This window comes from Geotrypetes seraphini, chromosome 13 (assembly GCF_902459505.1).
Source record: "Geotrypetes seraphini chromosome 13, aGeoSer1.1, whole genome shotgun sequence".
Taxonomy (NCBI): Eukaryota; Metazoa; Chordata; class Amphibia; order Gymnophiona; family Dermophiidae; genus Geotrypetes; species Geotrypetes seraphini.
The window spans coordinates 16277940-16294745 of record NC_047096.1 but is presented as its reverse complement, the minus strand read 5'-3'; the positions used below and the strand labels follow the sequence as shown (position 1 = coordinate 16294745).

Sequence of the window (16806 nt, the reverse complement as noted above, 5' to 3'; positions counted from 1 at the left end):
CAATGATCCACTACTCTTTCGGTGAAGAAGTACTTCCTGGAGTCGCCATGAAACTTCCCTCCCCTGATTTTCAGCGGATGCCCTCTGGTGGTCGAGGGTCCCATGAGCCAGAAGATATCATCTTCTGACTCGATGCGTCCTGTGATGTACTTAAACGTTTCAATCATATCTCCCCATTCTCTTCTTTCCTCAAGTGAGTACAGCCGCAATTTTTTAAATCTTTCTTCATACGTGAGATCCTTGAGCCCCATGACCATCCTGGTGGCCGTTCGCTGAACCGACTCGATCCTCAGCACGTCCTTTCGGTAGTGTGGTCTCCAAAACTGAACACAGTACTCCAAGTGAGGCCTCACCTTGGCTCTGTACAACGGCATCATAACTTCAGGTCTCCTGCTGACGAAACCTCTGCGGATACACCCCATCATTTGTCTTGCCCTGGAGGAAGCCTTCTCCACTTGATTGGCAACCTTCATGTCCTCACTAATGATCACCCCTAGGTCGCGTTCCGCCGTGGACCTAACCAAGAGGACATGTCCGGGTAAATCCAGAGGTCCAGATGCACATTACCTAACAAGAATGCTCACAGGTTGTCTGTAATGCACTATGACCTCTGGCACTGAACGTTCACAAGAAAAATGAGCTGGAATGTTAAGTGTTTAACAGTGAAGTTAAGAGCAGCCGCAAGTCCATGTGATTTACAGCCCAGGCTCACACAGAAATCCCCCAGCCGTGTCCTTTTCATTTTAGACAAACCAGTGCAATGTTTTCCAAGGTTTTTATTTCCCCACAGATGGATCATTCCTCTACAGCTTTGCTCTCTGTCTCACATACTTGAATTATAACTGAAGGGAAGGATGACTTATCTTCCCCCTTGAACAAATCCACTTCTTTGCTTGCTCCTAGGACGAAAATCATTTCTGCCTCGCTGCAGGCCATACCTCCATGCTAAGCCGCAAAAATGAGCTCAAAAATATAATTATATCTAAATGCATTAAGGCAGGACGTGTCATAATGGTTTCCAGAAGAAGTTGGATTTGAGCTCAAATCCCTTCAGCCACACTGTCACTGAGACGCTGTGATGATTTCAAGTGGAAAAGTGTCCAGAAATATAATGCTGAACAATTAATATTAAATCTAATGCTTATGTGCAGTGAATCCTTCAAAAAAGGAGATAAATAAATCCTAATTCTAATAATAATAAATATTACCTGTCTCTCTTTTGCAAATCACAATTGAGTAGTCAAGTCACAGGGAAATAACGTGAGGCATTGACAGAGCTGGGATTAGAACTGAGATGCAGGGAGATAAGAGGGACTTGTCCAAAGTCACACAGACCTAAATTCCCTAAAATTCCTGAAGTATGTCAAAATGCGGAACACCTAGCAGATGGTTTCCTGTAGGAAACGAAAAGGAACTGAAGAGAATGACATGGAGACAAATTTGTCCCCGAAGGAACTCAATTTGACCGCCCCGTTCCTATAAGCTCTGCCTTAACCGCACAAGCCTCTAACACATGATTTTAAAGTGTTTGAGGCTTGTGCAGATGAGGACAGAGCTTAAGCATTGGTGGAATGAGGCATTATGACATCACAATCTGAGCTCTAGAATGTTGCTACTTATGATTTTAAAGTGTTTGAGGCTTGTGCAGATAAGGACAGAGCTTAGGCATTGGTGGAATGAGGAATTATGACATCACAATCTGAGCTCTAGAATGTTGCTACTTATGATTTTAAAGTGTTTGAGGCTTGTGCAGATGAGGACGGAGCTTAGGCATTGGTGGAATGAGGCATTATGACATCACAATCTGAGCTCTAGAATGTTGCTACTTATGATTTTAAAGTGTTTGAGGCAGGAACAGGAAAAAGAACTCACTGGATGGGATGGGATGGGAAAATGAGTTCCTGCGGGGACAGGGAAAAATTTGTCCCCGTGTCATTCTCTAGCAGGTTCTTTATTCAGTAGAATAGAATGTCATTTAAAACCGATAACAGTTCAACTCCACATATGTTTGAATAGTTCTACTTCACATGTATTGATCTGTATTTATAACATTGGGTGAGGACCCGACACGGTCCGTGTTTCGATTACAAACTCTTCCTCAGGGGTCCTAAGGATTCCAAAAGTGGATGCACACGAATTGTGTGGATGAACCAAATACCCGCGATGGAAGCTGGTTTAACGTCGTCTCAGTGCAAAAGCTGTGGACTGAGTGCACGTCAAAATGCGGAACACCCAACAGATGTTTCCTGGAGTCTGGGTAAAACCAGGATTTCCAGGATTCTAAGGATCTCCAGGATCTAGGGAAGACCACCTTAAGAATAGAATGCTTTTTTATGACAGCAGCAGGCTGTCTTTCAGTAGAGAATCCCCATGCTCTTTCACCCGTCTCTGTAAAGTCCCGCACCCTATGATGCAGTACTTTTCTTCTGTGGCTGGGATTGGCAGAGAAGGACCAATGATGTCTGCATAAGGGGAGGGGACTTCCTGCAGAATGACTGAAAATGAGTCAAAACAGTTGGTGCAAGTAACAGACCTAAATGGTAGGCAAGATAGTGGAAGCTGCTTCAGGGAGTGATTGTGAGGGACTGAAAGAGGCATAAAATACAATCAATATGTTCCAGAAAGAAGCAAAATAAATAGTAGACAAAGTGAAGTGAAGGGATGAGAGGGGACGGACAGTGGCAGGAAACATCCATATTCTGTACTCCTTCCCCATCAAAAGCACTAGATCTGCCAGTATTCAGCAGGATCTCCAAGGATCCTGCAATTCTGACCCCATAAAGGGCTGTATCCACCTGGATTCTGCATCTTTCACAACCTATAAGTGGGTGGGGGGGCAGTTACTGTACACCACAATAGCCCTTATGCTTATGATGGTCTAGTACAGGGGTGTCAAAGTCCCTCCTCAAGGGCCGCAATCCAGTCTGGTTTTCAGGATTTCCCCAATGAATACGCATGAGATCTATTAGCATACAATGAAAGCAGTACGTGCAAATAGATCTCATGCATATTCATTGGGGAAATCCTGAAAACCCGACTGGATTGCGGCCCTCGAGGAGGGACTTTGACACCCCTGGTCTAGTAGGTTTTGGTGAACTCACACACTCCACTACAAGTGTACTAGTTAGAGTGGGCTATGGGCCTGGGTCCCCTACTCTACAGACTACTATACGAGCCATCATGCTACTCCAGGAACCTGCTTGCTTCTCTACTAGGACTGCCCAGAACATCTAAATCTGCCATACAGGCAGGTATTCTCCACTGTATTCTGTAATTACTTGAATCTTTGTTATGTAATTCTCGCGGAAAAGTCCAGATATCTTCTAATTTGTAATCCGCTTAGAACTGAATGTATTGTTATCCTCTACCGTATCCTGTAACATACTTGAATCTTTGTTATGTAATTCTCTCGGAAATGTCCAGATATCTTCTAATTTGTAATCTGCTTAGAACCGCAAGGCACAGGCGGAATAGAAATCACTAATGTAATGTAATGTTTTCATATGTATTGTTTCATTTGCATCTTTGGAGGGTGGGGGGTCATCAACCACTGGGGAGGTGGAGGGAGGGTGTCATTCTTACATCCTTCCCGTAATCATTTGGCTAGTTTAGGCACTTTTTTGGCAAGTATTCATTGTTAAAATGGGTCTAGCCCCGAATGTTCAAACTGTGCCCTGGATGTATTCTAAAGTGTTCAATTATGTCAGGAAAACATCCAGATCATAAGCCCACCCTATACTGAGATATAAAGGGATGTGTATAGCACGAGATTTGTAGACCAAGGTCAGTAGTTTGAAGGTGATACGTGCAGAGAGTGGAAGCCAGTGTTCTAATTTCAGGAGGGGGGGGGAGGGTTACCTGATTTAATCGATAGACGAATGTCAGACAAAGAACTCCTTCCACCTTTATGTCAGAGGTTCTTTTTTCATGCTCACAGCCAGTGTTCCCGCTAAGCTGCGCTGGCGTGCGCTGGCGCACAAAATATTACATCGCAGCGCACAAGTTTCTCGTCACAGCGCACACACGTGCTTGCAGGCAGGCGAGCTGGCAGTCCATGTAACGCGTCGCAAAGGTAAGGGGAGGCTGGGGGAGGAATCGGACGTCGGGGTGGGGGTGTTTTAATGTATTTATACTTTTGTGTAGAAGCTGGAATTGATAGATTGTCTAGAAATTGAAAGCATCAAACGTATTGTCTTCTGGACTGTTTTTAATTTACAGTTTACACATATGGATGTAACAGACATAACTACATTTGTTGTAAAACATTTATTAAGATATCATTTCATCCCTACAATTTCTGTAGACTGTTTTAAAATAAATTTGAGTTTTTCTGGTAAAAAAAAAAAAAATAAATAAAGAATTTTGTACTTTCAAGAATTAATGCGTTGTTTTGTGTTCTTAAAAATATTATTTAACGTTATTTAATTTAGCGTGTAGGCCTAAAATTCCTTTGAATACCTCGTCCTCATGTATCAGCAACTTTGACAACATATTTATTTGGCTCATAACTTGCTGGCGCCCGATATTTTTAGCTCACAGTGAAAAAAGTTTGCTCACAACACCCGCCCGCTTAGAGGGAATACTGCTCACAGCACACGTCTGACACGCCCCTTTGAGATTTAGATGAACTCTGAACTGCTTAGAAATCCATCTAGAAAGTAGGTTTTGAAAACAGCAGGTTGGAAGGGCTTGACGAGAAAAATGACCATCTGCCCCTTGAAGCCATTTGAGTCCCTTAGTCATATTGGACCAATAATAAATTTGGTAACCAGATTTAGGGAGCTAGTGCTCCATTTCCAGGGACAGCAAGGGTGGCCAGTGCCAAAAGGATGTAAAAAGACTTGAAGATGAAAATGGTGATGGAATTCCAAACATCATGGGATGAACAAAGAGAATCTCTAAGTAGAAAATGGATGGAATAAACAAACTAAGGCCGGTACTGGGCATCCCGTATATCGTGATTTGGTTTAGGATGAGCTGGGAAGGGCTTTGATAGAAGATCCAGTGACAGGATGGTTAGGATAGGCTGGAGTGGGCTTCAATGACAACTCCAGCAGTGGGAACCTAAAGACTTCTATGGTCTTCTATGGACTTCTATGGTCTTCTATGGACTTCTATGGTCTATTGCCCAGAAATATTAAAGAATAGACAATTTAACCAGGAATATACTGTATAATGAGTATGACTATTGGGTAGACCGGATGGACTGTTTACTATGTTACTAGTATGCTACTGTCCCAGTGAGGAAGATTTTCTCACAGTGCATTTGGGATATAAATTGGATTGGATTGCAACCAAAAGGAGCTCCACAAAATGATTCTTAGCTGTCTTTCTTTTTATTTAACTTGTAATTTTTGGTGCCAAAGCGTTAAAATGCCAAAGTGGAGGTGCCCTCAATGCCTAGGGATTCCTAATGATGTCCATGTTAAAAAGTATGATACCACAAAAAAAATGGCAAAACTCAATATAATCTTATAATAGCGGTAGATAAGCAAATATATTCATAACAGAACCACACTATTTAACAATAGTTTCAAGTTTTATTAGGATTTTATATATCGCCTATTAGGGTTATCTAAGCGGTTTTACAATCAGGTACTCAAGCATTTTCCCTATCTGTCCCGGTGGGCTCACAATCTATCTAACGTACCTGGGGCTATGGAGGATTAAGTGACTTGCCCAGGGTCACAAGGAGCAGCGTGGGGTTTGAACCCACAACCCCAGGGTACTGAGGCTGTAGCTTCAACCACTGCGCCACCCACTATCTTCAATAGATAGACCTCAGCAGTATAGCCCGGGAATGAAATTTTTCAAATTCAAAATTCACCAGGTAGCAAAATACACTACCATCTTCATCGGCCTTTATAAATATTCAATAAACTCATATAGTGCTCTTTCAAATTTTAGCCATACATTGTACATAGCTTAACTGAAATGTCGGTGGGGGACTATTTCTTTTGACATGTTTTGCCAATAAGCTGCTTCAAGAAATTGCCCCCTAAATAAAAAATATATAAGACAATCTCTTAAACATAATTTTACACTCATCTTCAAAAGAATTCCTCGAGCAAAAATACCACATAGAGTGCTATTTTTACAATAAATATTACTATTTACCTCTAGCAGCAACTCATCGGTTTGACCACATTACTTCTTAGATTCAAAGATGGTGACCGCGTCTTCTTGCTGGATATTTAAATGGAAACTCATGATTAAATTAGCCAATCACAGCACAGATGGCATTGTTTTATACTAACATAATCCATTCAATTTCTAAGTTAAGTCCATTCGGTTGAACAGAGTTCCAACGAAAAATCCAACTTTGTTCTTTGAAATTTAAGATGTAATGAAAATCACTACCCTACCACCCTACTGACATTTTTATCTATAATACACCATTTAAGATCTTGAATAGAATGACCCTTAGATATCCAGTACTGAACTAATTGAGCATCTAATTTCTGAGTAGCGATACGTGATTTATATTTGTTGAGACATATTTTAACTGGACGACTACTCCAACCTCTATATGTAAAGGAACATGGACACATTATCATGCATATAACAAAGGAACTATCACATGAAGTCTGAAAATAAGATGAATATTTTGATCCTGTTTGTGGGTCAACCCAATGTTTTCCAGATAAAGTCATTCCTGGGCTACATTGCTGAGGTCTGTATATTGAAGATACAAACAATCTGCCTATTGCTAAATAGTGGTGATCTTGTTATGAAGATGTTAAAAAGTATGCATGGTTAAGGGCGGAGAATAGGTGTGGTTGACATAGGCGACGTTAGATGTCCGACATAGCTGCTGCCAAATTTGGTGAGTAAATAGCTGGCCTAATGGAGTGGCGCCTATGTCTAGGAAGCCTAGCGACACCTGAGTAAGCTTAGGCCTTGCTAGGCCTGATTCTATAAATGGAATTTAGAGCTCTAAGAGACGATTTCCTTCCCAAATTGTGGGCATGAGGATTTACACCTATAAATCCTGGCGCATAAGTTGGGTGCAGAGTCCAAGTTTTCAGTAATACTTTGCCCATCTTTAGTGAACGCCCCTGACCTGTCCATGCCCCTCCCATGGCCACACCCTCATTTCGAGTTGCACCCTCAATGATTTGCATGCAGAACTTTTGTAGACTAACACTTAGTAAGATGTATATGCAAATCCAAATTGTTGACAATTAACGTCGATAATTGTTAGCACCCAATTACTGGTGCTAATTGGTTCAACCAATTTGTGTGCCCATTTCAGATTAGCGTGCAATTTTTTTACATGTAAATTTGCACCCCTTAGAATCTGAGGGTGAGTCACTATTCTAGAAACTTAGCACTCAAAATCTATAGTGCGTAACTGCAAGGGAGTGTGAAGTGGGAGGCGCATGGGCAGGTCAGGGGCGGGCCAGACATTTATGCACTAGGCTTCTAGAGCCATGTTGTTTATTGCATGCAACTGCAACACTTAATCATGGACATATATTCTAGCCATTGACTTGGCGTAAGTAGCTACACCTGAATGTTGGAACATAAATGTTGACTTACACTAGTATTATAACAGAAATTACACCCATAATTGTCGATATAGAATTTGCATTTATCGTACACCATCATAGCACCTAAGTGTAGATGACCTGTACTGGATTTAGCACAATCAGGCTACTGCATGGCACCCAATGAATCCTTGAGTTGCATCTGCACAGTGCAACATGGTTTAGGTCAGTGGTTCTCAACCCTGTCCTGGAAGACCACCAGCCAGTTGGGTTTTCTGGATATCCCTAATGAATATGCATGAGAGAGATTTGCATATAATGGAGGTGACAGGCATGCAAATCTGCCCCATACATATTCATTAGAGCTATCCAGAAAACCTGACTGGCTGGTGGTCTTCCAGAACAGGGTTGAGAATCACTGGTCTTGGCTTTTAATTTCAGCCTTCTGCCTCACCCAATATGGCGGTCAACCCAGTAGAGTGGAGTCAACATTGGAAGAAGAACCACCAATGAGCTCCAAGGGGGTGGGGACCCCAAACCTTGCTAGGAACTAGTAAGCACTTTGTTTGTTGTATCCGTGCAGGAACGCTTCTTTCTGCAGCCCTGCACTAGTGCCTCCCAAATGTGAAAGACGAGGGGGCTTTGGTTGAGGACATGTGAATTTGACCAAATGTGCGTGACTTGGCATGTTTGCTTTCTTCATATTAGGAAAGAAGAAGCAACAAATGGCATTACCAGAAAATTCAAATGAATCGTTGCTATAGTAGTGTGAAAGAAGAATAGGGAAGGGGGAATGATGATGTTAGAGAGATAAAAAGGTGACAGAGACACAGAAGAATCTTTTCTGGAAGCAAGATTTTTTAAAAAATCTCTCTATTGAGTCCTTTTAAGTCAAAACTGAAGTGTCTGATCAATTTAACTTCAAATATCTTAACTTCAAGGATATTTATTTTAATTTGTGTGTGTGTGTGTGTTCTAACTTGCATTGGGTGTGGGATTTTCTTGCATTCAAATGTTTTCCTTTTAATATTCTGATCATAAGTCAGTGATGAGATGATCCTGTAAAAGCCAGAATTCCAAGTCCCTAGATGCAGTGGGGTAAAGCCAGGACTAGTTCCAGCTGTCCCCAAGAATAGGGAGCTTGATGACAACCTCTGTCCCCTTGCTCCAGTGTCTCTCAAACCTTTTTAGCTCTGGCACACTAAATGGCGCAAATGCTTTTTATGGCATGCTAAGCGGAGCAAATGTTTTTTTGCAGCACATTATAATTGAAATGATAAAATTACAAAACCAACAAAAAAATTGGAGAATTATGTGTTTAAAGTTCTTTAAGTTAGGTATGGGTAATTGTAAGAACAGTGAAACTAAAGCAGATATGCAATGAATGAGCTTGTTTTTGAGTGCAAATTAACTCAATAGTCGACAAGCAAATACTCATTTCATCATCCACCATCTGCAGTCATTCTCTTTTTTTTTCGATTTAACTTCTGTCGGAGTTGAAAATCCAAGTTTGCAAAGATAAGAAGATTCAAATGGTAACAAACCCTTGGTTGCTTTGTTGCTCAAGGTAGGATAACTACTGCATAAAAAAATAATAAAAATTACTTACCATTAATTTTCAAGGACCAAACACATCAAAGAATGATGCTTGTCTGGGCACAGAGATGCTCATAACATTGACAGATTCTAATCTAGTGTATACTTATGAAGTATACACTACATTTTTTAAAATAAAGTAAAATTCTGGAATTTCTTGTGGCACACCTGGAATCTCTTCGGGACTCACCAGTTTGAGAGACACTGCCTTACTCAGTTTGCCATCTCGTCTAAGGTCAATTGAGTAGGCTGATCCAGTTCTGGGTAAATGATTTCCCTACTAAAAGCAGGAACTACATTTCCCTGCATGCAAAGCCAGGACGGATCAGCCTGTTTGGTTGACCTCAAGTGCAATGGCAAGCCTACCTCTCGCTCCTTATCTCAATAAGCATTATACAGGTCGGGATGGTGCGAACAAGTTTGAAAAGGGGGGTCTTTTCTTGAAACAGCCAGAAGGCGAAACATGTTGGAATGACAGGTCCCTTCCCGATGATAGTACTAGACAAGACTGACTTAAGATAAGTCAATTAAGTTATAATAATTTTAAGAATTAAGTTATATGAGACACTAAAGAAAAATAGCACTGAGCACTTTCAATAAGAAAAATGTGAAAAAATATATAATGGGGCTAATGAGGATGCCATTGCCATAGGTTTGTTTGGTGACCATAGAAATGCATGGCATCTAATGGCTAGTCTGAGGCCTAAAAAAAAGTTTAAAAGAAAATTAAAGGAACATCAAGGACATTGAGATGGTTTTGGAGTAACTAATTTACAAGGCATTTGCCACGATAAAGACCTCAAGGTTCCTCTTCCTGAAAGTTTAAGCTCATATGTATTGCTACTTTATCTCCATACTTAAATGTGTGAGGGGAACATTCCCATATGCAGAATCTGAGGGTATATACATAGAGAGATTTACGATATATGTGCACTAGTGGAAACATCTGCCCAAAACAACAGGATGAGACAACATTCTAGCTGCTGTACAATCTGTGCTCCACCCCTTCTACTGAGGGACTGGGTAAAACGCGGACCTCACAGATATCTTTGTTTTTTTTTTTTAACTTCTTGTTCAGAATATTGAGACAGACATTACAATATATAATAAATGAATACATAATACAAAGAAAATAGTTTCCTTAATCAATCTTTAGTCCATTATTTATAGATCCAAGAATCTTAATGAGTGAAATGAGAAAAATGGAATCATCCAATTAAACAATAAAATAACAATTTCCTGTCTGTGGTTACAGGAGTAACTATTAAATATTAACTTGATGTCATTGGAACCCCTTCAAAGCGTTTCATGGTGAGAAAACCTGTTAGCCAAGATGGTTCAAAAAATATGTATGTATTGGATCTATATTTTTCTTTTTACGATATCCATGTAAATGTATTGTAAAATATAGATCCAATACATACATATTTTTTGAACCATCTCGGCTAACAGGTTCCGGGGAAAATGGCGGAAGCACTGATAAAAGAAAACATCGATGAACATTTTGAAAAAAACGAACTTCTGATATCCAGCCAACATGGTTTCTGCAGGGGAAGATCGTGCCTGACTAACTTATTGCACTTCTTCGAGGGAATTAACAAACAGATGGACAAAGAAGACCCCATAGACATCATATACCTAGATTTCCAGAAAGCCTTTGACAAGGTGCCTCATGAACGTCTACTCCGGAAACTGAAGAACCATGGGGTGGACGGAGACGTGCATAGATGGATCAGAAACTGGTTAGAGGGTAGGAAACAGAGGGTAGGAGTGAAGGGCCACTACTCGGACTGGAGGAAGGTCACGAGTGGTGTTCCGCAGGGCTCGGTGCTCGGGCCGCTGCTTTTTAATATATTCATAAATGATCTAGAAACAGGAACGAAGTGTGAGATAATAAAATTTGCGGACGACACCAAACTATTTAATGGAGCTCGGAGGAATGCGAAGAATTGCAAAGGGACTTGGACAAACTAGGGGAATGGACAGAGAGATGGCAGATGAAGTTCAATGTTGAGAAGTGTAAAGTATTGCATGTGGGAAACAGAAACCCGAGGCACAATTATACGATGGGAGGGATGTTACTGACTGAGAGTACCCAAGAAAGGGACTTGGGGGTAATGGTGGACATGACAATGAAGCCAACGGCACAGTGCACAGTGGCCGCTAAGAGAGCGAATAGAATGCTAGGTATAATCAAGAAGGGTATTACAACCAGAACGAAAGAAGTTATCCTGCCGCTGTACCGGGCAATGGTACGTCCGCATCTTGAATACTGCGTCCAGTATTGGTCGCCGTACCTTAAGAAGGATATGGCGTTACTCGAGAAAGTTCAGAGGAGAGCGACACGACTGATTAAGGGGATGGAAAGCCTTTCATACGCTGAGAGATTGGAGAACCTGGGTCTCTTTTCCCTGGAGAAGAGGAGACTTAGAGGGGATATGATAGAGACTTACAAGATCATGAAAGGCATAGAGAGAGTAGAGAGGGACAGATTCTTCAAACTTTCAGAAAATAAAAAAACAAGAGGGCATTCGGAAAAGTTGAAAGGGGACAGATTCAAAACGAATGCTAGGAAGTTCTTCTTTACCCAACGTGTGGTGGACACCTGGAATGCGCTTCCAGAGGACGTTAAAGGGCAGAGTACAGTTTTGGGGTTTAAGAAAGGATTGGACAATTTCCTGCTGGAAAAGGGGATAGAAGGGTATAGATAGAGGTTTACTACACAGGTCCTGGACCTGTTGGGCCGCCGCGTGAGCGGACTGCTGGGCGCGATGGACCTCAGGTCTGACCCAGCAGAGGCATTGCTTATGTTCTTATATGTTCTTAATTCCATCCACATAAAAGTAAATCACCCACATAAAATAATTCCATCCACATAAAAGTAAATCATCCACATAAGAGCCTTAAAGGACCTAGTCCGCTAGGGATACAGGACCCAACACGGTCTGCGTTTCGACAAAAAGTCTTCTTCAGGGGTCCCTGGGGGTCCTATAAAGGTGAGTACGTGGTAAACAATTGTGTGGTGAGCCGGAAGTGAGACACTGCTTGCATTTGCAATGTGTACAACACATGCACAACAGTTACCGGCAGCTCCAGAGCTGTCAGTAATTAGCGAGTGGAAACGGGGGTCTCTTTTGTGCATCGCTAGGGGGGCTTAGGAAGGGGGGCTCGTGGGGGAGGCAGAAAGAGGGTAGGGGGGGCATCACCTACCCTCACTGCCACTGTCATTTACCCCCCTGCAGTAGGATCCATGAGGTCTGCAGGAGTTAAAATACGAGGATCGGTGCAGACCCCACGCCAAGGCCACTCTCTTTTAAAGGCCCTGTGCTTATAGTTCTGTGGGGTCCACGAGATCCTCTTTTTAATTTCTACCACTGCTGGCTGCGGACCTCGCAAATCTTAACCATACGCTCGGGGTCCGCAGAGATTCTTGTTTTAACTCCTTCAGACCTCACGGATCCCGCACACTCCCAGGTGAGCAGATTTTTAAGGGCGTGCGATTAAGATCCGTGAGGTTCGTAGGGTCTGCGAGGTCCTCGTTTTACCCAGTCCCTTCTACTGATAGGTCAAGTTTCAAGTTTATTAGGATTTTATATACCGCCTATCAAGGTTATCTAAGCGGTTTTACAATCAGGTACTCAAGCATTTTCCCTCTCTGTCCCGGTGGGCTCACAATCTATCTAACGTATCTGGGGCTAAGGAGGACTGAGTGACTTGCCCAGGGTCACAAGGAGCAGCGCGGGGTTTGAACCCACAACCCCAGGGTGCTGAGGCTGTAGATCCAACCACTGCGCCACACACTCCTCCATTGCCACTCCAGCTATCCACTGACCTTCTTTGTCCCCAAATCAGGAGAGGGGTTCCAGCAGCTCACATGCCCTATTTGTAGCTACTGATCCAGCAGGGGTTGCATATTAGAGTTGTCCAATGACTCCAGAGCTAATTAAGAACATAAGAACATAAGCAGTGCCTCCGCCGGGTCAGACCATAGGTCCATCTAGCCCAGCAGTCCGCTCCCGCGGCGGCCCAAACAGGTCATGACCTGTCTAAATCATCCGAAGGGGCCCCCATGCCACCTTGGTTTCCCGATGAGTCCTATCTTCCCATCGAAGTCCTAGCCCTCCGGTCTTGCACATGCACGACCTGGTTGGGTTTCTATACTTTCTCAGTATCCCACGATCCCTTTATCCCCCAGGAATCTGTCCAGTCTCTGTTTGAATCCCTGTACCGTACTCTGCCCGATCACTTCCTCCGGTAGCGCATTCCAATTGATGAGATTATTCCCGAGGTTTTACTCTATTTCACGCAGGAACTTGCTGTTCTGATTTTCTCAATTGCCTTCCCTAAGTGAAGAGAGACTACAAGTCCCTGCATGCAAATGGGTAAACCCAGGACAGGATTAACCCTGTTAGCTGAATCTGGAGCCAGCTGGCAATCTCAAATGTGGTATTTCTACCGCTGGAGGCTGTCTGTGCAAAATATGCATTGCAGACATATCCCATAGCACAGCTGAAGGGGGGGTGGGGGAGCGTAGTGTCCTCCAGCACATGTGTGGAAGGCACGACTAAAACAAAACATGACACACACGAGCACAATCTGTTATAGATTCCTTACTTCTTTCTTTCTTTTTTTTAATAATACTTTGCTTTAACTTTTATGCCTTCATAAAACAGAGACTAATAGACAGGTTTTACCTTTTTCTCTTCATTGGCTTTGTCAAGGTCAGAGCTTACCCCTGTCGTCTACAGCTGAGGACAAATTTCATTCTGTTTCATACATTTTTCCTGAGGTTAAGTTTTTCTCACTTTTTCCCTGATACCTTTGCTGGATTGTACATGTACCAAAAAAAAGGAAGGGGTTCTTTGTTCTTTTGGCCAATGGCTCCAAACTGTTTAACGCAGAAATCCAGGGCATATTCCACCTGTGGCACCCCAAAAAAGGATACTTCCATTCCACGATACTGATACATGCCTTCCGCAGGGGATTCTGAAGGGTAAGGCAGAAGAGAGACCTCGGTGGCCTGGGCGAAGCTGGCGTTAGAGGTTTCCTTTTTTTCCTTTGCAGAGAACCATCATCTGGAGGGGCAGTTGACTCCATCTTGTTGTTTGCCCTCTTTCTTTACTTCCTGCAGTTGGGTCTTCTCCCCTTTACCCTTTAAAATCCCCCCTCCCCCTTTATTTCCCCAGGGCAGAGACCTCCTTCCCCGGTTACTAGTCTATACCAAAGCCCCCTTATTCCTGAGGAGGAGGCTCTCCCAGAGTGCATAGGGAGAAGGAAAAAAAAGAAGGCTGACCCAACAACTTAAAATTAGACTGCAGTTCCCCAGCCAGAGTCCCTGAGGCAGCAAGAGTTGAGACCCAGCAGCTGTCCAGTGTCTCTCACCAAAGCCTTCCACATAACTGTCAACTTACCCAGTCCCAGCAGGGATATTTTAGGCTGGTCTGGTTGTCACCTTACATCTCGCAGCCATGCAGTATTTGTAGGCCCAGAATCAAGCCACTGAAATCGGTACTGCTGGTCTCAAAACGCAGAAATCGTACGTCTACTAGGCGGTCAATGATTTGCCTCAGCTCTGTGCGACCCCTGCATAAGTTTGTAAGATACAAAAATGTATAAGCAATAGCAGAGATTTAAATAAGGGCCGCCAAGGCAAATATGAGCTAAGGACTCCAGAGCAGGGAGGATCCATCTCAGAAGATGCAGGAGTAATTATAAGTGGGTTACTTCCTTCCTTTCCTGGGCCCCCATGTAGGGTTACCATATGGCTCCAGAAAAAGGAGGACGGATTAAGACATCCGGATTTTATTTCCATTGAAAACAATGGAAGTAAGGAGGATAGATTGAGACATCTGGATTTTACATCTATTGAAAGCAGTGGAAGTAAAACCTGGATGTCTCTTAATCCGTCCTTTTTTTATGGAACCATATGGTAACTCTACCACCATGCTGCATCATGCTGTTTGGGTGGAATTTACCCTACCATCTACACAAGAAGGCAAATGGAGGGGGAGGGAATAAGGCTGTGGCTGCTGCACAGGGAAGTGGGGGGGAGAGAAATGCTGCTGCATAGGAGGCAGGGAGAGAGACAGATAGATAGAAAGAAAGACAGACAGCGGGAGGAAGGGAGGCAGAAAAGAAGAAAGACACAGGGGCAGGGAGAGACACAGAAAGACAGACAGACAAAGGGGGCCAGGGAGAGAGACAGACAGAAAGAAAGACAGCGGGAGGGAAAGAAAGAGACAGAAATAAAGACAGACAGACATATATTCTAGCACCCGTTAATGTAACAGGCTAAAATACTAGTTGTTACATAAAGGTCTTTACATAAGGCAGCAGGAATAAACTTTTAAGGCAATATTCTGATCGCTTCTCTGGTTTTTGAATCTCAGACCCAGCTCTATGATGGGAGATAGTGGTGTAGTCAATCAGTTGCGACTAAAATCACAAAGGCAATCATCCAATTTGGCTTTTAGAATGATCTGTGACATCACAAAGGCATTGTAAGAGATTCTGGGTACCAGGAATTGTCTTTCTAGTGAACTCACATTATATAAGCACTGGTTTCTAGAAATTATTTGATATATCCTAGAACTGGAGGCTGAGCGATGGATCTGAAAGAGTGGGAAGTGTACAGTATTCCAGGGATCTAGATTCTGGAGTCATCAAGAATTAATTAACTAACGGTCCTTTAAACTGGAGATTTCTGGGTAGGAACTTTTGATATGGTGATTTTGTCTCAAAAATTAAGAAAGAAATAACCTTGAGCATTGGAGAAGTCCTGTCAATCAAAAATAAATCTAAAGTTCTGGAATAATCCTAGATTCCAAACTTACCTTTGAAGCACAAATAAATGATTTAAGAATTTTTTTTTCAATTAAGGCAATTTTGTGCAATACATGATTCTTCACCAAATAAGAATAGTTTTAGAACTATAATGCAGGCAATGTTGCTTACACAATTAGATTACTGTAATTCTATCTATAGTGGAATTTCAATCAAGTTACAAAAGAAATTACAGCTGCTATACAATACAGCAGCAAGGTTGATGTTTGGGTTTGAACAGGTTTCTCCTTTGCTGAAAATCTTACACTGGTTAACTTACCAGTCAAATCTCGAATTCAATTTAAAATAGCTTGTTTTGTATTCAAATCACTTCATGGTTTAAATTCAATCAAACTTTCTAATTTATTACTTGCTCTTATTTTTCCCTCAAATTCTCATTTCTCAACAACTCTAAAATTACCGTAGTCTATCCTTCCATAAAGAGCATTAAAATCAAAGTTAATACTAAAGCAGTGGCGTACCTAGGGGGGGGGCGGGGGGGGGCGGGCCGCCCCGGGTACCAGCCCTGAGGGGGTGTTCCCGGCCTTGCCGCTCAGTCCCCCCCCACGCCCGAAGGACCGCTCGCCCCACTGACCTTCCAGCACACCTATGAAGCAGCCCGCAGCAGGATCGCGACGTCAGCAATCCCTCAGCTGCTTGGGCGCTGCTTCCTCTGACGTCAGAGGAGGGGGCGGGACCGCGACGCAGGAAGCAGCTCCTAAGTAGCGCAAATATAGCTGACGTCGCGATCCTGCTGCGGCTGCTTCATAGGTAGTGCGGGGAGGCCAGGGGGGCGAATGGTCCTTCGGGGTGGGTCGGGGATCTGACCCAGTTCTAATACCTCTCCGTCTCCGTGCCGACCGACCCCCTCAAGGACCGACCCTTGGAAACATGTTTT

At 42.9% G+C, this 16806-nt stretch overlaps 1 protein-coding gene across 2 annotated transcripts in view; it reads right to left on the bottom strand.

The window, feature by feature from the left end:
• Window positions 1-14323, bottom strand: part of CACNA1S (calcium voltage-gated channel subunit alpha1 S) — a 112579-nt gene extending 98256 nt beyond the window's left edge. Inside the window, exon 1 of one of the 2 annotated variants that reach the window (XM_033918421.1) lies at window positions 14032-14323. In XM_033918421.1, the coding sequence (XP_033774312.1) occupies window positions 14032-14183 (152 nt within the window). In that variant the 5' untranslated portion in view covers window positions 14184-14323. The remainder of the gene's footprint in view (window positions 1-14031) is intronic. The other variant, XM_033918420.1, reaches the window with a different exon arrangement.
• Window positions 14324-16806: the final 2483 nt, after the last annotated feature.